The following is a 26,745-nucleotide window of genomic DNA, read 5'->3' on the forward strand; positions in this document are numbered from 1 at the left end:
TGTTCATCGAATCCGATCCGACTAAAGTGGGAGAGACAGACACCCGCCAGCCACCTTATGCAACTAGTGCATGTCAGTCGGTGGAACCGGTCTCACGTAAGCGTACATGTAAGGTTGGTCCGGGCCGCTTCATCCCACGATGCCGCCGAATCAAGATAAGACTAGTAACGGCAAGCAAATTGACAGTATCGACACCCACAACTACTTTGTGTTCTACTCGTGCATAGTAACTACGCATAGACCTAGCTCATGATGCCACTGTTGGGGAACGTAACAGAATTTTAAAAATTTCTACGCATCACCAAGATCAATCTATGGAGTCATCTAGCAACGAGGGAGAGAGGAGTGCATCTACATACCCTTGTAGATCACGAGCGGAAGTGTTCAAGAGAACGGGGTTGATGGAGTCGTACTCGACGTGATTCAAATCACCGATGACCTAGTGCCGAACAGACGGCACCTCCACGTTCAACACACGTACGGTTGGGAGACATCTCCTCCTTCTTGATCCAGCAAGGGGGAAGGAGAGGTTGATGAAGATCCAGCAGCACGACGGCGTGGTGGTGGAAGCAACGGTGATCTCAGCAGGGCTTCGCCAAGCGCTGGGAGATGGAGGAGTGTCAAGGGAGGGAGAGGGAGAGGCCAGGAGCTTGGGTGCGCAGCCCTCCCTCCCCCCACTATATATAGGGTGCCTAGGGGGCGGGGGCGCCAGCCCTAGGAGATCCAATCTCCTAGGGGGGCGGCGGCCAAGGGTGTGCCTTGCCCCCCAAGGCAAGGGTGGCGCCCCCACCCCTAGGGTTTCTAACCCTAGGCGCAGGGGGGGCCCAAAGGGGGCACACCAGCCCACTAGGGGCTGGTTCCCCTCCCACTTCAGCCCATGGGGCCCTCCGGGATAGGTGGCCCCACCCGGTGGACCCCCGAGACCCTTCCGGTGGACCCCCGAGACCCTTCCGGTGGTCCCCGTACAATACCGGTGACCCCGAAACCTTCCCGAAGGCCGAAACTGGACTTCCTATATATAAATCTTTACCTCCGGACCATTACGGAACTCCTCGTGACGTCCGGGATCTCATCCGGGACTCCGAACAACTTTTGGGTTACCATGTGCTAATATCTCTACAACCCTAGCGTCATTGAACCTTAAGTGTGTAGACCCTACGGGTTCGGGAGACATGCAGACATGACCGAGAAGCCTCTCTGATCAATAACCAACAGCGGGATCTGGATACCCATGTTGGCTCCCACAAGATCCACGATGATCTCATCGGATGAACCACGATGTCAAGGATTCAATCAATCCGTATACAATTCCCTTTGTCAATCGGTACGTTACTTGCCCGAGACTCGATCATCGGTATCCCAATACCTTGTTTAGTCTCGTTACCGGCAAGTCACTTTACTCATACCGTAATGCATGATCCCATGATCAATCACTTGATCGCTTTGAGCTCATTATGATGATGCATTACCGAGTGGGCCCAGAGATACCTCTCCGTCATACGGAGTGACAAATCCCAGTCTCGATTCGTGCCAACCCAACAGACACTTTCGGAGATACCTGTAATGTACCTTTATAGTCACCCAGTTATGTTGTGACGTTTGGCACACCCAAGGCACTCCTATGGTATCCGGGAGTTGCACAATCTCATGGTCTAAGGAAATGATACTTGACATTCAGAAAAGCTACAGCAAACGAACTACACGATCTTTGAGCTAAGCTTAGGATTGGGTCTTGTCCATCACATCATTCTCCTAATGATGTGATGCTGTTATCAATGACATCTAATGTCCATAGTCAGGAAACCATGACTATCCTTTGATCAACGAGCTAGTCAACTAGAGGCTCACTAGGGACGTGTTGTGGTCTATGTATTCACACATGTATTATGATTTCCGGGTAACACAATTATAGCATGAACAATAGACAATTATTATGAACAAAGAAATATAATAATAACCATTTTATTATTGCCTCTAGGGTATATTTCCAACAATTATTGGTTGCATTATTGGTTGTTGCATTGCATGGTGATGCATAATTCCTTGTATAAACTCTCTTGAAAGTGATTGTCATCAATTACCAAAATGGGGGAGATTGTAAGAACATGCGATGCCCCCATGTTTGGTTTTGATAATTGATGACAATCTCTATGGACTAATGGTTGCCTTGAGTTATATTTGAAGGTTTTGCCCATAGGCTTTTCTTGGAGTACATGTGTTGGTTTCAAGGAGAGTTTGTGTCGACCAAGGTGCTATTCAAGGAATTACCTAAAGGTTGGTCTTGTGAGAGGTTGATCAAGACTAAGTCAAAGAGTGAATCAAGTTGATCAACCCACAAAGCGTAGAAGATGTACCGAGAGGGATCAAGCGATCCCATGGTTGCGGTGTGCAAATTCAAGTGAAGCATCACAAAGAGATCAAATGCTTGAAGCTTGCCATCCATTGTGGTGACAATGGACTTGTGAAGATGTGCGGAAGAGTGACTCACCCATAGTGGAGTATGGGGGAGCAATCAACTAGTCTTCATCGAGCCAACGCAATCAAGAAAGGTGGTCCAACTTGAGGGAGTCAAGATCGTCATCATCTAGCTCAAGTGGACCATGTGCAAGGCAAAGGTTTGCCCTTGATAGGTTTTCTATTTTACCGGTCTCATGATGGTAGTTGGGAGACCGGGTTATAGGATCGATTGACGTACTATCAAGGAGGGTTCTCGATGAGTAGCTTGACCATATCATTCATAGAGAGCTCAAACCATTGCATCCTTGCATCATATTTCTTGGTTCTTGTTTGGTTCTCTTTGTAAGTCTTAGAGCTTATGCTCATCTTGATGACAAGCTTGAGTTCATCGAAAACAGAGTTCACTCGCATCTTCTATGATGTTTTCGATGTTGGAGGTTATGCTCGTTCTTCTCAGTTGGAGGTTTCACTCCTCCATTTGTTAGGCATACCTCCCCTGCCTCTTCTTACTAACCAGTCGCTGTTTTGATGCTCCTCGTCGTCTTGTTTCTAACAAGCTTGAGTTTGCTCAATTCGGAGCTCATATGCTGAAGTTGTGGTAGTTTAGGCTCTTTTGCATCCTTTGTTTTCTCTGTTGTGTTCTTGAAAGCCTCAAGCGGTAGTACTGCTCTCTAGAGCGGTAGTACCGCTTGTAAGCAGTAGTACCGTGGCCCTGTGCCGCGCGTAGTACCGCTTCTTCTGGGGATGCGCCTTTCTCGTGTCGAGTTTCGCGGTAGTAGAGCGGTAGAACCTCTTATAAGCGGTAAGCGGTACTACCTCTCCACCCGAGCGGTAGTACCTCTTATATGCGGTAAGCGGTACTACCTCTCCACCCAAGCGGTAGTACCTCTTATAAGCAATAAGCGGTACTACCTCTCCCTAGAGCGGTACTACCTCTCTGGCAGATTTTCAGCTCCTGTTTTTCTCTTTCGTGTCGAGTTTCACGGTAGTAGAGCGGTAGTAACTCTTATAAGCGGTAAGCGGTACTACCTCTCCACCCGAGCGGTAGTACCTCTTATATGCGGTAAGTGGTACTACCTCTCCACCCGAGCGGTAGTACCTCTTATAAGCAGTAAGCGGTACTACCTCTCCTTAGAGAGGTAATACCTCTCTGGCAGATTTTCAGCTCGTGTTTTTCTCTCTCGTTTGGGTGTTTTGACCGTGCTAAGCGGTAGTACTGCTCATGGAGCGGTAGTACCGCTCGTGTGCGGGCTGAGCACATAACGGTTGGATTCGGGAGGCCCTATAAAAGGGGGTCTTCTTCCCCATTGAACCTTATCCTTTGAGCTCGTGTTCTTCCCCCATTGTTGACCTTCTTCGAGCTTGCTAACTCGCAATCCCTCCATGGATTCTTGCTAGTTTTTGAGGGAAAAGAGAGAGGAGATCTAGATCCACATTTCCACCAATCACTTTCTCCTCTATGTGAGGGGAACCCCTTGGATCTAGATCTTGGAGTTCTTTGTGTTCTCTTTCTTGTTCTTCCTCTCATTTTCCTCCCTAGCATTAGTTGCTTCGGTGGGATTTGAGAGAGAAGGACTTGGGCACTCTGTGTTCCCTTGACATTGCATTTGGTGCATCGGTTTGAGTTCTCCGCGGTGATACATGGAAGTTACAGGTAGAGAACCTTATTAGTCTTGGGTGCTTGGTACCCTTGAGCTTGTTCCTCTTGGGTGCTTGGGCGCCCTAGACGGTTGGTGGTGTTCGGAGCTCAATCATTTTGGTGTAAAGCTCTGAGCAAGCATTGGGGTCTCCAATTAGGTTGTGGAGATCGTCCCGAGCAATTTGACGGGTACCGGTGACTACCCCCAAGGGTTGCCAAAGTGTACGGGTTCGGTGACCGCCCCCAAGGGTTGCCATTTGTACGGGTTCGGTGACCGCCCTCAAGGGTCCCTTAGTGGAATCACGGCATCTTGCATTGTGCGAGGGCATGAGGAGATTACGGTGGCCCTAGTGGCTTCTTGGGGAGCATTGTGCCTCCACACAGCTCCAAACGGAGATTAGCATCCGCAAGGGTGTGAACTTCGGGATACATCATCGTCTCCCCGTGCCTCGGCTATCTCTTACCCGAGCCCTTTACTTATGCACTTTACTTTGTGATAGCCATATTGTTTCTTGTCATATATCTTGTTATCACTTAGTTGCTTATCTTGCTTAGCATAAGTTGTTGGTGCACATAGGTGAGCCTAATTGTTTTAGGTTTTGTGCTTGACAAATTAACCGCTAGGTTTATTCCGCATTTGTTCAAGCCTAAACCGTAATTATTTTAAAACGCCTATTCACCCCCCCTCTAGGAGACATCCACGATCTTTCACACCGCATCGATCACGTCACTGATCTGATCGTCATGCCATTGTGCACGATGCCGCTGCCCATTCGCTCATCGCCCCTCACATTGACAACGTCGTTTTGCCTGGTTCCTGGACGCTAAGGGGGCGGTAGCGATGCCGCCATCATGCTCTTATAGAAATACTGACCATATAGAAACACTGACAGATGGCATGGGTCATAATATGCACATGAGCTGAATAACAGGCCTTGAGCAAGTACAAAAGGGTAGGATCCAAAAGGTGTGAAACTCTGAGGTGTTTTTTTGTAGAGCAGCACAGCAAAGGGGTTCCCCTCCATTCGATTGTAACAACGATGGTAAGATGAAGAACAAATTTAAACATAGGGTCTGATATGAATGATATTGCCTGAAATTGAACAAAGCATCTCATGAAGGAAACTATATGTTTACCTCGTCGTTGTCTATTTTTTATTTTTTTCCAAGGGAAAAGTGATCTACAGACAACGCTTCCCTTCCCTGTTTCTTTAGAAGTTGCACACAATCTGTCCAATGCATTTCATCTGAAAAGAACAACACGAAATATTATAACTACATTTGATCGGTAGATTAGACGGTTATACAATCTACATCAGTCTCGGCATGTTGCTTTATACCGGGCAATTCCTATTCGGAGCACGGATCGAATGCTATGATAATACTTGGAAAGAAACATGGCGCTAGATAGTACAACATAACTACTGCCTTCCAAGACCCCCCTCTGCTGTGCTGTGTAACTTTTTTTAGTAGTCCATCAAGAGAAAACTTCTCTTGAAGATGTTCTGTGGTATTGATGTTATCAAAAGGGATACAGCGATATGTTTAGCAACATTTCCTAGAAAAGCAAATGCTAGCTTGACAGTTAACTCAATACATATGTGGTAACTACTTCTTTGGATCCAGTACACGGATCAGAAGGAAAGGAATTTCATGGTGCACCTTTTTAGATAATGGACTTGAATATTTCCAATGCATTTGAATGTTTTAGTTGAGTAATTGATATATTCCGAGAGAGAGAGAGAGAGCAAAATAGCCCAAAGGTACAAAAATATCAGGGAAGTCGTAAGATACGGTTTTTTAAGATACAGGTAAGAAAAGCAGCAAGACAATCCGCCAAAAATGAAAGACGCAGTTGGAGGAAGGTGATTGGCAGGAGATGTACCAAAGGGACGATGACGGCCATGAGCAGGTGGCGGCAAAGGACCTGGAGATAATTACATTCCTGCGCAAGATATATGATGTCGTTAGAAACATATGGAGTACTGCATTGGTTGTCGTTGATCGTATGGAGTATGACAGACTCAGAAAAGCAGAAACCATATGAATCATAACAGGATAATGCACAAGAGAGCACATAACGACATCACACATTGATCACAGGCCCAAGCAGGCACATTGACATGGATGAGGTTCATGAGTACATTTGCTGATAGACTACAGAGCATGAACGTGCAGATGTCAACAGATTGCAAAGCTCATTTACATATATACAAACAAAATAACCAGGGCACCGAAGCTTTATGACCCTCTACACATGGATATCGCCTTGACTGAAACTGAAACACAAGGGGCGAAAGCATTTTGAAGGTTGTTGCAGGTCAGCTGATCAATTTACTCGTTTCACCTCCAGGCACCAAGTCCAGGATATACACTTGGAAGGTGTGCACCTACAACGCTCATGTAATGGGTAGAGGTCAGTGTACAAAAATATGAGAGTTGGAATTAAGAAATGGAATGATGGCAAGGGAATCCAAGTATGTTTCAACCTTACTAAAAGGCAGTCTGTCTCCAAGTAGCCCGACAGTCTGGATGGACAGTGACATTGTTGTGATAACAGTCACCGTAGATCTGAAGCAACCAAATGATTTGGCAATATGTGCCTGCGAGCCTGAGCTCAAGTAGAGGAATCGATAGTACATCTATACTGATAAAAAACCATCCATTTACAAAACTTGTTTCCAAAAGGCTTAGGTCACCAAAAGACGTCCTTGTTCCTGAAATGATGCAAGAATCAATGAAAATGATATGGTGCAATGTGAAATGATAACAAAGGCCCAAGAAGAAGAGATCAATTGGGGCAAGGTAAATACCTAGTAAAGGGTTCTGCTTCTTCCAGACCTTTCTTGCCCACAGTCGTTGGGGCAACAGTAGGCACGGACGGTTCAAACCTGAAAAGAAAGGACATGACAAGCAGAAGTAGCATTAGGCATAGAACGGTTAATGCAGTTTCAATAAAAGAGACGCCGAGAGGCAAAGGAACATCAAGAACCTGTTTGCATTGGTTGTTGCATCAGTAAGCGCCAACCCGTCTTTCTCATGAGAGTGAATAGTTGAATGGCACTTATAATCCCCAAGACTCATAATATCATAAGATAACTATTACAAAATGAGATGTAAGAATGGCATCAGTATGAATCCAATTTCAGATGAGAAATAATAAAAAAGAGCTCCCAGGAAAATGTTTATGATAAGTAATAAGGAGCATGTACATTTGCCTTTTGCCTCAGTGTCTCACCCTGTCCTGACAGAACTCTCAGGATCTGCCACACACGGATAAACCCAGGACTTATTCAGCATGCTGACCAAATCTTAATAAACACTACATTAACACATGTCATGTTGTAGCAGAGACTTTATAGCAGACACACAAGCACGACACCGATTGCAAGCAATGCATCATGTAAACAGTAACCTGCAGGACCACCACAACAGGAGAGAAAATCAGAAACTACCTGAATCCATAGTTGACGACAACACTGTTCCTCCACTTTAGTGTGCTCCAACCACTGGGCACACACACCACTGACCAAAGCCCGCAACGTGGTCAATCTGGTGGGATTGTCCATGCCCAAGGAGATCGTGGACGCTGCAACTGGCTCTGCTCTGACGCCCTGCCTTCTCCAGCTCCACCCTCACAAGAATTGAATGCTAGAAGAAATCAGTCAACTTGAGTCCCTCCAAAAATGGTTGCATGCTAGAAGATACAGATATATGATATCAGACCTTGAAAGGCATGCTAACCACAAGCTTCACAGCAAGAGACCTATAAAGGAGCTCAGGAACCTGGCAAAAAATGAGGCTTTCATCATTATAGAACACATTGAGTAAGACACGAAATCTATATATCTTTGTTGTAGTTATTTTATCAAACCACGTAACAAAGTAGCATTCTTGCTAAATGCAGAAAACTAAGAGACTACTGAAATTCATCCATGTTTAGATTAGAAAATAGCTGCATCGAGATATCTTTTGGTGGGGTCACACAAGAAAAATATCAATACAAGACACAAAAGAGGGTATTAGCATGTGCTTCTCACCAATCTCAGCATAGGTATGGTTGCCCTGCCAAGAAACAACATGGATGTGGTTGTTTCAATTGAACTTAGGCACAAGCTTCTCACCAATCTCAACATACATGTGATTGCCCTGCCAAGAAACAACATGCATCAATTACCAAGCAGAAAAGGAAAGAGAAAATTACAAACAACATAGGGCACGGGGGCTAGAGATGCCATATACCTGGGCATCCAAAAGGACCATGTCAGTGTGTTTGATAGGACTGTTATCAGTGGACCCACGATGCTGCCACACACTCGAAACACACACACGGATGGTCAAGTTCTTGTTCCCCACAACAAGAGCCTGCAGATCAACCATCGCCGTCTACAACAAAAGTATCAGCACCAAAACACAACCATCACATGAGACCACATATTTATTCAACCAACAATATATGTCGCCACCCAAAATATCATCAACCTCATAAAATCATGCCAAAACCTACCAAAATGAAGACTACCATCATACACAACAAACCTAGGCCATTCCTGTGGCCGGGAAGACCTCAGGGAAAACAATGTTCTTGGTCTCAGAGCCGCATTTGCCATCAACATCTAATATAAGGGTTTTCAAAGAAGCCCTTGACATAACACGAGACACTGCCACATACAGCTGCCCATGCGTAAAAACAGGACCCTTAAGATATATACCAACAACAGATAGGGTCTGTCCCTGGCTCTAATTAATTGTCATGGCATAGCATACATGAACAGGAAACTGGCGACGTCTAAGCACAAAGGGCGCATTTCCCTTCTTTCCCAATAATTCAATCATGGGGATATAAACGGTATCACCCACATGTGAGCCAGTCATAATGACAACTTTGATAAGCCGATCACCTAATTCTTTTACAATTAGCCGTGTACCGTTACACAAACCATTTGCCCGGCTCAGGTCTCTAAGAAGCATAATCGGAACACCAACCTTAAGAGTCAGCCTATGATTTGGGAAATTTAAAATTTTAGTTGCATTCAGGTACTCGACTGGATAGTAAACATCTTTGTCCCTAACAGAATCTGCAGAACCGTCAATAGAATTAGCACTCAAATAGTCTCTGCTATCAGTAGGAACCAATGTAAGAATATAATCATTAATGTCCTCAGCATGGTCGTTGGTAGGGGCTAAAATGGCTCTCTCTTGCAAGTAACCAGAGTTCAAGTAGTTAAGCAAAAAATCACCGTAGACAGAAGAAACAATAGCAGCTATTGGATCACCAGATGTACAAACCAAAAGGTCATCCGGTATCTGTATCCAAGAAGCCTCGACTTCATCACCTCGCCTTGTGAGAGGCAACTTCCCTTCCCCAAGATCTAGCACCCATCTGCTAAATAAGGCAACATCCTTCTGCGCCTGGGTATCCGCACCATGCACAGCCAAGCGCATGTTAATAGAAAGCGACAATTTCTGAACAGAACGCCACAACGGAGAATTTGTGATTGCTGCATCAATGATCTGAGGCCTAGTACCTCCCTCAACGACTGGTAAGATTTGTCTAAGGTCACCACCCAAGACCATCACTACTCAACCGAATGGAATATCCGCAAGATCTGGATTAGCCACAGAGAGGACATCACACAAAGTTCTATCTACAGCCTCAAAGCATTTCCTGTGTGTCATAAGCGCCTCGTCCCAAATAACAAGCGAAGATACCATCAGCAACTTATAAAGCTTAGAGCCTCTTTTAATATCACATTGCGTATTATCTTCAAGAAGAATAGGTATCTTAAAGCGAGAATGAGCAGTTCTACCACCAGGCAACAACAGTGACGCAATGCCCGACGACGCAACAGTAAGCACTATCTTCCTCTCGCCCCTAAGGAAATCACATATTGCACTCCATAGGTAAGTCTTCCCAGTACCACCATACCCAGAGACAAAAAAGCCCGATTTCCCCGCCTTCACACACTCTACAATTGTCTTATAAGCAACCAACTGGTCCTCATTTAAACTGGCAAACATAACCAAGGACTGTTTAGACAGAGCACATGCATCATAAGACAGTTCCTCACGAATAAGGCGATTATCATCAGACTGCTCACCTTCGCTAGAGCGAGATGGCAAGTTAAAACTTCTTATATCAGAACCATGTTTCAAGAAAATGTCGACCAACTCGTTAAGAAGCATATTTCTTAATCTTTCAGGAGGAACAACATAGTTTGGATTACCCAGGGCATGCCGCAACCTATGCTGGATATCATCATACATGCTAACGCAGTAACGTTCAAAGAAACCCATCTCATCCCTGATAGAACAATGCATGAGCATAGTCACAAACAGCTCTCTAAGTCGATGCCCAAACCCCCAGACAACCGCTTCATCAAACGCTATGTACCACTCGTTATCGTCTCTTAACAAACCACGCGTGGAACAAGCCTCTTTAAAGGTGTGATAAAGACGACCAGCATATTGATACGTCTCCAACATATCTATAATTTTTGATTGCTCCATGCTATTGTTGGGGAACGTAGTAATTTTAAAAAAAAATCCTACGCACACGCAAGATCATGGTGATGCATAGCAACGAGAGGGGAGAGTGTTGTCTACGTACCCTCGTAGACCGGCAACGGAAGCGTTGACACAACATAGAGGAAGTAGTCGTATGTCTTCCCGATCCGACCGATCCAAGTACCGAACGTACGATACCTCCGAGTTCTGCACACGTTCAACTCGATGTCGTCCCTCGAGCTCCGATCCAGTAAAGTGTTGAGGGAGAGTTTCGTCAGCACGATGGCGTGATGACGGTGATGATGTTCTACCGACGCAGGGCTTCGCCTAAGCACTGTTACGATATGACCGAGGTGGAATATGGTGGAAGGGGGCACCACACACGGCTAAGGAACGATCACGAAGATCAACTTGTGTGTCATGGGGTGCCCCTTGCCCCCGTATATAAAGGAGGGAGAGGGGAAGGTGCGGACGGCCCAAGGGGTGCGCCTGGAGGAGTCCTACTCCCACCGGGAGTAGGACTCCCCCCTCTTGCCTTGTTGGAAAAGGAAGAGGGAAGGGAGAAAGAGGGAAGGGGGGCGCCGCCCCCCCTTCCTTGTCCTATTCAGACTAGGGGGGGGGGGAGGGGGCGCGCGGCCTGCCCTGGCCAGCCCTCCTCTTCTCCCTTAGGGCCCATGTAGGCCCAATAACCCCCGGGGGGTTCCGGTAACCCCCCGGTACTCCGGTAAAATCCCGATTTCACCCGAAACGTTTCCGATATCCAAATATAGGCTTCCAATATATCAATCTTTATGTCTCGACCATTTTGAGACTCCTCGTCATGTCCGTGATCACATTCGGGACACCGAACAACCTTCGGTACATCAAAACACAAAAACCCTAATTACGATCGTCACCGAACTTTAAGCGTGCGGACCCTACGGGTTCGAGAACTATGTAGACATGACCGAGACACGTCTCCGGTCAATAACCAATAGCGGAACCTGGATGCTCATATTGGCTCCTACATATTCTATGAAGATCTTTACCGGTCAGACCGCATAACAATATACGTTGTTCCCTTTGTCATTGGTATGTTACTTGCCCGAGATTCGATCGTCAGTATCTCAATACCTAGTTCAATATCGTTACCGGCAAGTCTCTTTACTCGTTTCGTAATACATCATCCCGCAACTAACTTATTAGTTGCAATGCTTGCAAGGCTTGAGTGATGTGTATTACCGAGAGGGCCCAGAGATACCTCTCCGACAATCGGACTGACAAATCCTAATCTCGAAATACGCCAACCCAACAAATACCTTCGGAGACACCTGTAGAGCACCTTTATAATCACCCAGTTATGTTGTGACGTTTGGTAGCACACAAAGTGTTCCTCCGGTAAACGGGAGTTGCATATTCTCATAGTCATAGGAACATATATAAGTTATGAAGAAAGCAATAGCAACAAACTAAACGATCAAGTGCTAAGCTAATGGAATGTGTCAAGTCAATCACATCATTCTCCTAATGATGTGATCCCGTTAATCAAATGACAACTCATGTCTATGGCTAGGAAACTTAACCATCTTTGATTCAACGAGCTAGTCAAGTAGAGGCATACTAGTGACATACTGTTTGTCTATGTATTCACACATGTATTATGTTTCTGGTTAATACAATTCTAGCATGAATAATAAACATTTATCATGATATAAGGAAATAAATAATAACTTTATTATTGCCTCTAGGGCATATTTCCTTCAGCTATTTTATCTACTATTTTGGACTATATTGGGCTTTATTTTCCACTTTTATATTATTTTTGGGACTAACCTATTAACCGGAGGCCCAGCCCAGAATTGCTGTTTTGCCTATTTCAGTGTTTCAAAGAAACGGAATATCAAACGGAGTCCAAATAGAATAAACCTTTCTGGAACGTGATTTTGTTCCCGAATATGACCCAGGAGACTTGGACCCTACGCCAAGGAAGCTTCGAGGTGGGCACGAGGTAGGAGGCGCACCCTATACCCCCAGGCGCGCCCCCACCCTCGTGGGCCCACCGAAGCTCCACCGACGTACTTCTTCCTCCTATATATACCTACGTACCCCCAAACGAACAGATACGGAGCCAAAAACCTAATTCCACCACCGCAACTTTCTGTATCCACGAGATCCCATCTTGGGGCCTGTTCCGGAGCTCCGCCGGAGAGGGCCGTCATCACGGAGGGCTTCTACATCATCATAGCCTCTCCTATGAAGTGTGAGTAGTTTACCTCAGACCTTCGGGTCCATAGTTATTAGCTAGATGGCTTCTTCTCTCTTTTTGGATCTCAATACAAAGTTCTCCCCCTCTCTTGTGGATATCTATTCGATGTAATCTTCTTCTTTTGGCGGTGTGTTTATTGAGACCGATGAATTGTGGGTTTATGATCAAGTCTATCTATGAATAATATTTGAATCTTCTCTGAATTCTTTTATGTATGATTGGTTATCTTTGCAAGTCTCTTCGAATTATCCGTTTGGTTTGGCCAACTAGATTGGTAGTTCTTGCCATGGGAGAAGTGCTTAGCTTTGGGTTCGATCTTGCGGTGTCCTTTCCCAGTGACAGAAGAGGCAGCAAGGCACGTATTGCATCGTTGCCATCGAGGATAACAAGATGGGGTTTATTTCATATTGCATGAATTTATCTCTCTACATCATGTCATCTTGCTTAAAGCGTTACTCCGTTTTTAACTTAATACTCTGGATGCATGCTGGATAGCGGTCGATGAGTGGAGTAGTAGTAGTAGATGCATAATCGTTTCGGTCTACTTGTCACGGACGTGATGCCTATATACATGATCATGCCTAGATATTCTCATAACCATGCTCAATTATGTCAATTGCTCAACAGTAATTTGTTCACCCACCGTAGAATACTTATGCTCTTGAGAGAAGCCACTAGTGAAACCTATGGCCCCCGGGTCTATTCTCATCATATCAATCTCCATCACTTTAATCTTGTTTTGCTTTTTTACTTTGCCTTTTACTTTTCACTTTGCATCTCTATACCAAAAATACCAAAAATATTATATCTATCAGATCTCACTCTCGTAAGTGACCGTGAAGGGATTGACAACCCCTAATCGCGTTGGTTGCGAATAGCTATCGTTTTGTGCAGGTACGAGGGACTTGAGCGTGGCCTCCTACTAGATTGATACCTTGGTTCTCAAAAACTGAGGGAAATACTTACGCTACTCTGCTGCATCATCCTTTCCTCTTCGGGGAAATCCAACGCAAGCTCAAGAGGTAGCAAGAAGAATTTCTGGCGCCGCTGCCGAGGAGTCTACGCAAAAAGTCAACATACCAAGTACCCATCACAATCCCTATCTCTCGCATTACATTATTTGCCATTTGCCTCTCATTTTCCTCTCCCCCACTTCACCCTTGCCGTTTTATTCGCCCTCTCTTTCCCAATCTCCTTCTCCTTCTCCGCCTCTCTTTTCCATTTGCCTTTTTCTCGCTTGCCTTGTCGTCATGGCTAATCTTATCTCTTCTCCGTTATCTCCCTAGAATGAAGTCCTAAATTTTAAACAAAGGGAGGGAGAAAATTTGAAAGACGCTTGGTATAGAATTTGCAATGCTCAAAATAGATCTACCAGGAAGCAATCTACTTCAGTCCTTCTTCGCAATTTTTATGTAGGTGCTAGTCCTTGGTATAGATATATCCTTGATACCATTACTGGGGGGAATTTCTTGGGTAGCCACACTTTTGATTCTTATAATGCTATGATAGATTTATTTGGCTCACCATCTCTTTTTGTTAATGGAACTATGTTAACTTTGGAGCATGTTATGCAAAGGCTTGAAATTATTGAAAATAAAGTTGCTACCATTGAATCAATTGATAATCTAGATAAAAAGATCCATAATCAAATTACCCAATATGGATCTAATGTAGGAATGACTTTGAAAAATATTAAGGAAAAGGAACCCATGGTTAATGAGAAAATAAATCTAGATTCCACTAGAATCGATAAACTTGAGGGTATCATTACCAACTTAGGAACCGCTTTTTCTTCCGTAAAGAATACTTCTAGTCCTCCCACTAAAATTACCAAGCTTATGTATGTTCCTAAGAATAAGGGTGAATCATCTAGTAAGGAAACTGCGGATCTTAAATCTATAAGCATTTATCCCGATATTTTTGCTATCATTAAAGAACCTTATGCTACGAATGAATTATTTGATCTTGTGCCTAAAAGTTTTATAATTACTAGAAAAGAAGAAATTTCTAAGAAAGATAGATGCCTCATTGAAGAATTGCCTACCAAAGATGGCAATACCTAGATCTATCCTCGCTTTTATGCCTAGCTAGGGGCGTTAAACGATAGCGCTTGTTGGGAGGCCACCCAATTTTATTTTTAGTTTTTGTGTTTTGCTCCTGTTTATTAATAAATAAATTATTTAGCCTCTGTTTTGGTTGTGTTCTTTGTGTTTAATTAGTGTTTGTGCCAAGTAGAACCGTTGGGAAGACTTGGGGAAAGTCTTGTTGAACTTGCTGTAAAAAATAGAAACTTTAGCGCTCACGAGAACTGCTGTCATTTTTATTTGGAAAGTTCTATTTAGTTAATTATTTTTGCATATGATTAATAGATAAATTCCTCACGTCCATAAATTTATTTTAGAATTATTGGGGTTCCAGAAGTTTGCGTTAGTTACAGATTACTACAGACTGTTCTGTTTTTGACAGATTCTGTTTTTCGTGTGTTGTTTGCTTATTTTGATGAATCTATGGTTAATAAAATAGTTTATAATCCATAGAGAAGTTGGAATAAAGTAGGTTTAACACCAATATAAATAAATAATGAGTTCATTACAGTACCTTGAAGTGGTCTTTTGTTTTCTTTCTCTAACGGAGCTCACGAGATTTCTATTGAGTTTTGTGTTGTGAAGTTTTCAAGTTTTGGGTGAATTCTTTTGATGGATTATGGAACAAGGAGTGGAAAGAGCCTAAGCTTGGGGATGCCCATGGCACCCCCAAGATAATCCAAGGACACCAAAAAGTCAAAGCTTGGGGATGCCCCGAAAGGCATCCCCTCTTTCGTCCACTTCCATCGGTAATTTACTTGGAGCTATATTTTTATTCACCAACATGATATGTGTTTTGCTTGGAGCGTCTTGTATTATTTGTGTATTTGGTTGTTAGTGTGACACAATCATCCTTGCTGTACACACCTTTTGAGAGAGCCATACATGAATGAGAATTTGATAGAATACTCTATGTGCTTCACTTATATCTTTTGAGCGCTATAATTTTGCTCTATGTGCTTCACTTAGATCTTTTAGAGCACGGTGGTGGATTTGTTTTAAAGAAACTATTGATCTCTCATGCTTCACTTAAATTATTTTGAGAGTCTTAATAGCATGGTAATTTGCTTAATAATAACATGCTTGGTATTCAAGATTTGTGAAACTTTCTTTTGAGTGTGTTGAATACTAAGAAAAGTTGGATGCTTGATAATTGTTTTGAGATATGGAGGTAGTAATATCAAAGTCATGCTAGTAGAGTAATTCTGAATTTGAGAAGTGCTTGAGTTAAAGTTTGCAAGTCCCATAGCATGCATGTATGGTAAACTTTATGCAACAAATTTGAAACATGAGGTGTTATTTGATTGTCCTCCTTATGAGTGGCGGTCGGGGACGGGCGATGGTCTTTTCCTACCAATCTATCCCCCTAGGAGCATGTGCGTAATACTTTGGTTTTTGATGGCTTGTAGATTTTTTCAATAAGTATATGAGTTCTTTATGACTAATGTTGAGTCCATGGATTATACGCACTCTCACCCTTCCACCCTTGCTAGACTCTTCGGTACCGTGCATTGCCCTTTCTCACATTGAGAGTTGACGCAAACTTCGCCGGTGCATCCAAACCCCGTGATATGATATGCTATTTCACACATAAACCTCCTTATATCTTCCTCAAAACATCCACCATACCTACCTATTATGGCATTTCCATAGCCATTCCGAGATATATTGCCATGCAACTTTCCACCATCCAGTTTATCATGACACATTCATCATTGTCATATTGCTTAGCATGATCATGTAGTTGACATAGTATTTGTGGCAAAGCCACCGTTCATAATTTTTTCATACTTGTCACTCTTGATTCATTGCATATCCCGGTACACCGCCGGAGGCATCCATATAGAGTCATACTTTGTTCTAGTATCGAGTTGTAATCATTGAGTTGTAAATAAATAGAAGTGTGATGATCATCATTCAATAGAGCATTGTCCCCAAAAAAAGAGAAAGGCCAAAGAAAAAAAAGAAGGCCAAAAAAGAGAAAATAAATAAAAAGGGGCAATGCTACTATCCGTTTTTCCACACTTGTGCTTCAAAGTAGCACCATGTTCTTCATATAGAGAGTCTCTTGAGTTATAACTTTCATATACTAGTGGGAATTTTCATTATAGAACTTGGCTTGTATATTCCAACAATGGGCCTCCTCAAGTGCCCTAGGTCTTCGTGAGCAAGCAAGTTGGATGCACACCCACTTAGTTTCTTTTGTTGAGCTTTCATACATTTATAGCTCTAGTGCATCCGTTGCATGGCAATCCCTACTCCTTGCATTAACATCAATCGATGGGCATCTCCATAGCCCATTGATTAGCCTTGTTGATGTGAGACTTTCTCCTTTTTGTCTTCTCCACATAACCCCCATCATTATATTCTATTCCACCCATAGTGTTATATCCATGGCTCACGCTCATGTATTGCGTGAAAGTTTATGAGTTTGAAATTATTATGGTATGAAACAATTGCTTGGCTTGTCATCGGGGTTGTGCATGATGAGAGCATTCTTGTGTGACGAAAATGGAGCATGACTAAACTATATGATTTTGTAGGGATGAACTTTCTTTGGCCATGTTACTTTAAGAAAACATAATTGCTTTGTTGGTTTGCTTGAAGTATTATTATTCTCTATGTCAATATGAACTTTTGTCTTGAATCTTCCTAATCTGAATATTCATACCACAATTAAGAAGATTTGCATTGAAATTATGCCAAGTAGCACTCCGCATCAAAAATTCTCTTTTTATCATTTCCTACTCAAGGACGAGCCGGAATTAAGCTTGGGGATGCCTGATACGTCTCCAACGTATTTATAATTTTTGATTGCTCCATGCTATTTTATCTACTGTTTTGGACTATATTGGGCTTTATTTTCCACCTTTATATTATTTTTGGGACTAACCAATTAACCGGAGGCCCAGCCCAGAATTGTTGTTTTTTTGTCTATTTTAGTGTTTCGAAGAAACAGAATATCAAATGGAGTCCAAATAGAATAAACCTTTCTGGAACATGATTTTCTTCCCGAATATGACCCAGGAGACTTGGACCCTACGCCAAGGAAGCTTCAAGGTGGGCACGAGGTAGGGGGGCGCGCCCTATACCCCCAGGCGCGCCCCCACCCTCGTGGGCCCACCGAAGCTCCACCGACGTACTTCTTCCTCCTATATATACCTACGTACCCCCAAACGAACAGATACGGAGCCAAAAACCTAATTCCACCGCCGCAACTTTCTGTATCCATGAGATCCCATCTTGGGGCCTGTTCCGGAGCTCCGTCGGAGAGGGCCGTCATCACGGAGGGCTTCTACATCATCATAGCCTCTCCAATGAAGTGTGAGTAGTTTACCTCAGACCTTCGGGTCCATAGTTATTAGCTAGATGGCTTCTTCTCTCCTTTTGGATCTCAATACAAAGTTCTCCCCCTCTCTTGTGGAGATCTATTCGATGTAATCTTCTTATTTTTGCGGTGTGTTTGTTGAGACCGATGAATTGTGGGTTTATGATCAAGTCTATCTATGAATAATATTTGAATCTTCTCTGAATTCTTTTATGTATGATTGGTTATCTTTTCAAGTCTCTTCGAATTATCCGTTTGGTTTGGCCAACTAGATTTGTAGTTCTTGCCATGGGAGAAGTGCTTAGCTTTGGGTTCGATCTTGCGGTGTCCTTTCCCAGTGACAGAAGGGGCAGCAAGGCACGTATTGCATCGTTGCCATCGAGGATAACAAGATGGGGTTTATTTCATATTGCATGAATTTATCTCTCTACATCATGTCATCTTGCTTAAAGCGTTACTCTGTTTTTAAATTAATACTTTAGATGCATGCTAGATAGCGGTCGATGAGTGGAGTAATAGTAGTAGATGCAGAATCGTTTCGGTCTACTTGTCACGGAAGTGATGCCTATATACATGATCATGCCTAGATATTCTCATAACTATGCTCAATTCTGTCAATTGCTCAACAGTAATTTGTTCACCCACCGTAGAATACTTATGCTCTTGAGAGAAGCCACTAGTGAAACCTATGGCCCCCGGGTCTATTCTCATCATATCAATCTCCATCACTTTAATCTTGTTTTGCTTTTTTACTTTGCCTTTTACTTTTCACTTTGCATCTCTATACCAAAAATACCAAAAATATTATATCTATCAGATCTCACTCTCGTAAGTGACCGTGAAGGGATTGACAACCCCTAATCGCGTTGGTTGCGAGTAGCTATCGTTTTGTGCAGGTACGAGGGACTTGAGCGTGGCCTCCTACTGGATTGATACCTTGGTTCTCAAAAACTGAGGGAAATACTTACGCTACTCTGCTGCATCATCGTTTCCTCTTCGGGGAAATCCAATGCAAGCTCAAGAGGTAGCACATATGTTCGGAGATCTTCGAAAGACCTAGCCCCCTTAACAATCATCACAAGCATGCGCAAGTAGTACAACTCACCACTCAAAGGATGTACATTATATGCGCGTCCAATCTTTTCACCCCTACCCCTTGGATGCCATGACCTACTTTTAGCGTCCCAGGTCCAAGCAGTTGGAAAATCACAATAAGTTAACGATCAAGCATCTTCGAACATCTCATTCGCAACAAACCATTCGGTAAGCAGTCTTTTGCAATAAGTCAGAATCAACAATTTTCGTGAGGTCAGCACCAGCACGATAGTGAACAGTATTCATGCCAGGCATATGAACGGTCAGCCTTTGAACCGACGGCATTTTAAAGTGTATCTCAAAGCCAAATATGCGCCACAATGCATCATACTCACATATATACCGACATATCAGATACTCCTGAACCTCATCTACTGTACGACAACCAGATTTAGTCAATTTTTTAGCCTTTCTAACATGACCTTAGAGTAATCAGCACCTTTGGTGACATACTTAAAGAGGTATTTCATCACTTGTGTCTTATTACACCACTCTACATTTATATGACCCTGAAATTTCTTGAGCATCGCCATATTATAAGGAACAACATGCCTATTATCAAGGTAATGACCATTTTTATAGACCCTTCGACCATCGTCACGACGTCGATATAAGGCAAACCCATTATCATCAATGACAGTGGTATCTCTAAAATCTTTTGGGAAATATTTAGAACAAACACCTTTTTTCATGCAGACGCATTTATCATTCATTTCACCACATGGACCGTGCATCATAAACTCAGAAACTAAAGCATATCCTAGAGGATCAAGCAATGCATCAGGTATTTCAGCAGATATTAATGAATTAGTATTTTCAACACCAATCTCACCATTACCCCCCTCCGCCAGACAAGTATATGCACGTGAGGCAGTCCCCACTTCTGGAACTCAACGGTATACAACACTGAAAAAAGAACATAAGAAGCTTAATTAGATAGCCTAGCCAGCAGAAGAAGTAAGACACCATTAAAAAACAACGACCACACGGAGCACAACAGTACACAATACTAGCCGTAATGGGGCCAAAAGCCCGGCCTGACTTAATCTCGTCCAAGTACTCGGTGAGCTTCATGTGATAGACCCTAACAACAATATCCGCCCTATCAGAAGGCGTCTGACCCGGCTCCAATGCACTAGAGATCTCAGGCCACTTGGGATTGCAAGTGAAAGTGGTAAATATGTCGGGTGCACCATGCACCCGACAAACGGCAAGGCCATCATGGAAATTTTCATGGAAGTAACGACGACCGCCGATGTGACTGGAAGGTACAATGGTGCTCTTCCCAAGAGCATCACCATCAACACACCCATCACCTACCGCATTAGTAATACCCTGCATGTGCTCTGATCTAAGCATATCCTGATTTCTTATGATATACCACAGTCTACATTCATCGATGCACGCACGTGCGTCGACAACCGACTGAGAGGAGAGGAGACCATAACATATATATGGATTGGGCTAATCACCCTTGTAATGGCACATAAAACGATAGTAATCCTGCATGGTCATCCTATTCCTGCTATTTGTGGAAGCATCACCACCTCCAGAAGGGTATGAAGAGGAAGCCTCAACGGCCGGACTTCCAGGTGCAGGATTGGGATCTCCAGGTCCATCGTCATCATCTTCTTCAGGAACAATCAAGTGAGGAACATCCACCTGGAACCCCCTCTCTCCATAAGGGAAAAGTAACGGGTACTACAGAGGCATGAATGCGGTGTTCAGAGAAGATATCTGCTGCAAACCATCGGAACGACTGCAAACAACAATATCCCGAGAAGATGCCTCTAACGTGAAGCCACCACCGACAACTAAAGCAGCAAGCCCAATGGTTGTAGGCAAACTAAATTGTGGACTATCGCCCTCCGAAGGCCCAATAATACGAATCGAGATATCCTCAATGGGTTCATCACCACGATCCGCTATCATCTTACTCGCCTCCCTAAAGGTCTGTACCAATGGGTTAAACTCATTAAGCATGTCTCTAAGACCAACCACAATACTCTCATCCACACCCCCAGTAGGCTTATCATCTGGAATTAAGCCGTTCATCCTATGTCTAATCTCATTAGCTGGGTCATGTATATACAACTCAGCAAACTTAGGGGTATCATCACCGCTAGGCACCAACGAACCAATACGATGAGACACTTGACCACTGAACTTGAAAATCTTAGGTCCACGGCTGCCACCAAACGAGCATTCAATGGTAGCACCCATCAAAGTGAAAGCAAACATACAGTTGTACTCACGTATAGTCCGGATGAATTTTTTAGAACGAGAAGTACCATCGAATCGAAGGAGCTCCCGGAGATAGGCCGGGGGATCCTTAAAGGGAGGGATATATACCTTAGCGCCTTTGCAACAGCGATTATAAACCATCTTATGTTGTGTCCAAGATGACCTGGACATTGAGCACTCAGCAAACCAAAAGGAGGCACCACAGTACTGACACAAGAAATCTGGAGGGCCGTAGTACGACCTATCTGCATAGCAAGCTAACGGGCACCAAAGCAAAAAACTATCAGCAAGGGTAAAAGGAAAGCAATAATCACATAACCAGAACAACAAAGGTTTTGTTAATAAGTACCTTTAAGGGACTCGGCAAACTTGACCGAGAAACCTTGCCAGTCCTTCGGCAAAGGCCCTTGGACAACAATCTCTACAAGGCACGTAAAACCAAATAAGAGACAATACAACAAACAACAACAACTAATAACAAACCAAGAAATCTCATGCACCTTCACATCCAGGACGCCGCAATTTAATTGACACTTTCCGTTTTTTCCGTTTGTTGCGGTCTACCCCGGTCACCTCTGGACTCACATAAACTGAGAAACCATGCCAATCTTTCGGCAAAGGCCCATCAACGACATGTTCTTAACAGGACATGCAGAACCAAGTAAGACACCACATGGCCAACAACAACAACTAACAACAAACTAAGAACTTTCATGTACCTTCGTATCGAGCGCGCCGAAACTCAACGCACATTTTCCATTTTTTGCGATTTACCGCAGCCACGGTCAAGCTCAGAAAAGGAAACCAACCATCACCTAACCACAGCGCAAACAACACAGTAATGAAATAATTATCATCAACCCCAACAAAATACTAAAGAAGAACACTGGAGAGACACGTACTTGTATGGCTTCGAGGAGGAAAACCAACAGGCTGACGCGGGATGCAACATTTAGCAATCCCAAGGGCCGAGCACGCCTAGGAGTGGTGGCGTACCCAGGACCAGCAGGACGAGCAGGGACAAGCACATGCACAGAAATGGCGTCGTGCCCAGGATCAGCAGCACGACCAGGGACAGACACATGTACAACAGCGACTGCAAGCCTAGAATCAGCACCATGACCAGGGACACGGCCACGAACACCCCTACCACTTGGCCGAGGTAGGGCGCCACGCCCAGCGGCAGGCACCTGTCGAGCACCACGCCCACGTCTGGCGATAGGCTCAGCTCCAGCAGTAGGCACCCGCCGACTCACACCCCTACGCCTGTCAAGAGGCTCAGCCCCAGCGGCAGGCACCCGGCAAGCAGCAACCCCATCGGCAGCGACATGATTAGAAACAGGGGCACGCCCTATATTAGAACCTCCATGGCCAGTGGCTCGTCCACGACGACCAGCAGACCGCCCACGACCACGCCCACAGCCACCTAGCAACCCAACATTAGCCTCGACCGTGAGCAGAAACCAGACCACGCGCCATGTCAACAACCCAACAACATCATACACACACGCTGGAAAAATAAGCAAGAACCACGTAACCATATATCAGAGCATAGCATAACAGGCATCTGAGATAGCATAACAACAACATGCAACCGAGTAAAAAACATGGTACACAAGCAACATAATCAGAAACATGATGATACTGTCATTGAATAAAAGAATAACGAATAAGACCTTCACATAAGAAGTACCAACATCGAAAAATATAGGCAAAACCATGTCAAGCCTCTATAACAAATGTTGAAATAAAGAAATAATGGCAAGCCTGTGATTCGTATTGCATGTGTCAAGTATCAGCTCAGCACACAAGAGTGGTGGTTACATAAGAAGTGGTTTCACCATTAGAGAGAGTGTAGCCATGAGTTTACTGCTTAGATTTCACCAAAGCAGAAAATGTTGATTAGACAATGCGAAGAGCTAGAAATATTGATTGGTGCAAGTTTGAAGAAAATAAATCTAAATCAAGTCATAATTCCTAAGTGAAACAACTGGGTAATGTTCCAATAAATAGGCAATTGTAGTGACTCCTGATATAAGAACTAGATCTTTTCTAGCCTTCAATTAAATGTACTATTTCAGAATTGAAAAATTGCACACGAGAGGATGCAAGAGGCACAAGCACCTCTGTCAAGAACAAAAGCAAACACGTAAAAGGCGTATCAAACAGTTCATAGGTGTCCCAATTCATGGATACATTGCTGCAACAGATAGCAACATAAATGATCCAGCAATTGGTACCTCTGTCAAGCAAATGAAGCAAATGCTTCACATTACACCTAATCGTATTTAAGTGCCAGACCTAAATAACTGGATACGAAAGAGAAGTAAAACAAAGCAACACATATGGTCTTTTGAAGGAGGCAAGTAGATCGATGCCACCTCTGAATATAAAATTAGGCATACTGGGACAACATATGTTTATGGAGATTTGAGAGATTAGCCAAAACAAAAAGGTGTTGCTATATATAGAACACTAATTAGAGCACGTGAGTTCAGAGCAAGAGCTTAACACCAAATGAACACATCATGATTATAGTGGACGAACAGTTCATCCAAAATTATAGTGCGCGTGCAAACTTACAACAACAACTTCCATATTGATTTCAGTAGCCTCGTCGATCCTTCCATGCCCCTCTATGATTTCAGCAACTTCCTATAAACTCAGAGCGGAAGAGAAAAAAAGGGTGCATGAATAAAGTTGCTCCTTGTTGATCGACTTCATACGTTTGCTATAAACAAACAAACAAAATAGAAGCTTTTACAACAATTGTGAACACTGCAAGGGTGTGGTTTCAGTATACAATATGGCATGTCTTCGACCCCTTACGGATGAACCAGACATCCCATTTCATAAAGGCATGAAGCTACACAGAACATATGTGAGACCTACTTCCTACACACATAGCCCACTAACACATGTGTTCTCTGAATAGCCAATTCTTATGACATAAAGAATAAATTTGATAGGTTAACTGAACCAATTCTCTAGGCAACTTCTCTGAACATGTTTCCACCACATAAATCTGATTCTCTAGGCAACCTCTCTGAACATGTTTCCACCACATAAATCTGAATAGTAGCTACATGCTCAAACAGAGAAGAAGGAAGATGGAGCTAGTTGTACCTGTTTGAGCTGCCCCTCTTGTCACCTGTCAAGGTAGTAGATGAAGGCTTGGAGGAGGATTTCTGCCTTCACAAATCACCTATGGGAGACGCGGCATGCCGGCAACAGCGGCAACCTGCACGACGGGAGATGGAAGGAGCATGGATGAGTGAGCGAGCGAGCGGCGAGAGAGAGATAGAGAGAGAAAGAGAGAGAGAGAGAGAGAGAGAGAGAGAGAGAGAGGGTAAGCACGATCAGCACCACGAAGGGGAGCCGCACTGGCAGAAGGAGCCTCACCTCATCACGATGCCCTCGTCGGTCCCTATGGCGGCGGCCTTCGGCACGGCGCGGTCTGCCAACACCTCGCGCTCGGCAGGTGGGGAGGAGACATGCCAGGGCTGATGGGCGATGGGAGGGGAGGAGACAGAGAGGACGAGAGCAAGACGGGTGGCGGCGGTGGGATGGGGAGGATGGCTGGTGGCGGCGGGGAGGAGAGGAGAGCGGGCTCGAGGGGGAGGGGAACGACCCAGCTCACTCTTAGCCCTAGCGCTAATTGGGCACTTTTCCAACAAGGTGAAATACCGAAATTGCCCTCAGCGGGTCACAAATTTTACGGGCGGTGGCATCAGATTTCGACACTGTTTCGATCGATAGTGTTGCGTTCTGATCCAACAGCCGTTGTCATCCACGAGGCGGATCGCACGGCCGAGAACGCATCAAGCAACGAATTCGACGGCCAGGAAGCATCAAGTAATGAATCCAACGGCCAGGAAGCGCTGATCTATGAGAGCGCGGGGTTCCTCCTGTCGTGATTCTTTCTGGATATCCTAAAACCTCATCCCAAGTTCCCCAAGAGTGACACCCAAAAATCTTAGGGAAAACATCTTACCCTAATGCTTTTTAGTGTGGCCTCGAGGCCAAGGTTTTGGGCCGGACTTCCTGGATGCCCGGAATTCGGCTTAGTTTCCGATTGAAATACCCCTAAAAAAGTCTCTGATTGAAATTAGTAGCTTCGGTTTTAGCCGAATACTTTATCTGAAGGTTGGCCCAAGTTCCTCGTGGACTTTGGGAGCACCCGAAATCTGACCCGGCTTTGGTTTCAGCTATAGATTTCATACCAAATCTCCAAGTTGTAGGAAAATATCCTAACATGCAGATTTTGAGTAGGCTATAGCCCGTCGTTTCTTTCCCAAGGGGTATCTTCTTCCGCAGTTGAGTTGAGCTTGTTTCTCTTACCTACTCCATTATTCCAAAGCTCTAAAACTCCTCATACTTTGCTCAAATCCATCCAAGCCTTTGAGTGAAAAGATAGAGTATCCCCCGATATACACTTCAACCGAAGAAAATTAGCCTCCAACCCCCTTTAGTTCATCATTGGTTTATTACTCTTTGAGTTAAGGGGAACCTTAGATGATTAGATTCCATTCGAAAGCTTTCAAAAGTGTGGTGTTTCGTAGTAAAGTTTGTGAAGGTTTGGTGGTCGTCACAAGACCACTCATCAGTGAAATTGACATCCTTCCTAAGGAGAATAGGGTGAGCCACAGTAGTGTTTGAGAGACTTTGGCTCTTGCACCTTTACAATAGAGATTAGCACTTCCTTAAGAGTGTGCACTTTGGGGATACATCATTGTCTCCAACTTATGGTTATTTTGCTCCGCTCATTTCACTTTGTGCTTGCTAGCTAGTTTCTTGATCTTCCTTATCTTCTGTAGGTAGCTTGCCTTGTCATATAGATTTTTCTCACCTAGTTACATATTTAGAGAAGCATTAATCAGAAAATTAATAATAAAAAGTTAAGAATTTATCATATAGGGGCAAGGCTCTCTTTAAGATCTTTGCCGCTTCCACCTCTTGAGCATGCGTTGGTTTTCCCTTGAAAAAAATGATGATGCAGCAAAGTAGCGTAAGTATTTCCCTCAGTTTTTGAGAACCAAGGTATCAATCCAGTAGGAGACAACGCACAAGTCACCTGGTACATGCACAAACAATCAAGAACCTTGCAACCAACGCGATAAAGGGGTTTTCAATCCCTTCACGGTCA

General features: G+C 43.9%; 1 protein-coding gene across 5 annotated transcripts; it reads right to left on the reverse strand.

The window, feature by feature from the left end:
- Positions 1-5,024: 5,024 nt before the first annotated feature.
- On the reverse strand, positions 5,025-25,229 carry LOC123189942 (uncharacterized). Of its 5 annotated transcripts, none has more exons than XR_006496062.1 (19): positions 25,002-25,229; positions 24,726-24,840; positions 24,183-24,254; positions 22,502-23,025; positions 22,319-22,414; positions 22,100-22,237; positions 21,949-22,020; positions 21,708-21,856; positions 20,188-20,261; positions 8,339-8,482; positions 8,137-8,245; positions 7,823-7,882; positions 7,552-7,747; positions 7,309-7,359; positions 7,089-7,195; positions 6,910-6,987; positions 6,586-6,813; positions 5,982-6,486; positions 5,025-5,343 (listed from the first exon to the last, which is right to left on the reverse strand). XR_006496062.1 is itself a non-coding variant. In XM_044602488.1 (9 exons), exon 1 carries the CDS (start codon positions 10,604-10,606, stop codon positions 9,680-9,682), a length of 927 nt encoding a protein of 308 aa, XP_044458423.1. In that variant the 5' UTR covers positions 10,607-10,697; the 3' UTR covers positions 6,190-6,486; positions 6,586-6,813; positions 6,910-6,987; positions 7,089-7,195; positions 7,309-7,359; positions 7,552-7,730; positions 7,823-7,882; positions 8,137-8,245; positions 8,339-9,679. The 5 variants fall into 5 exon arrangements, 3 of the variants coding, with proteins under 3 accessions (XP_044458423.1, XP_044458405.1, XP_044458414.1); XR_006496061.1 differs by having other exon boundaries at positions 22,502-23,109; XM_044602488.1 differs by lacking the exons at positions 5,025-5,343; positions 20,188-20,261; positions 21,708-21,856; ... (5 more) ...; positions 24,726-24,840; positions 25,002-25,229 and having other exon boundaries at positions 6,190-6,486; positions 7,552-7,730; positions 8,339-10,697.
- Positions 25,230-26,745: the final 1,516 nt, after the last annotated feature.

This window comes from Triticum aestivum, chromosome 1A (genome assembly GCF_018294505.1).
Source record: "Triticum aestivum cultivar Chinese Spring chromosome 1A, IWGSC CS RefSeq v2.1, whole genome shotgun sequence".
Classification (NCBI taxonomy): domain Eukaryota; kingdom Viridiplantae; phylum Streptophyta; class Magnoliopsida; order Poales; family Poaceae; genus Triticum; species Triticum aestivum.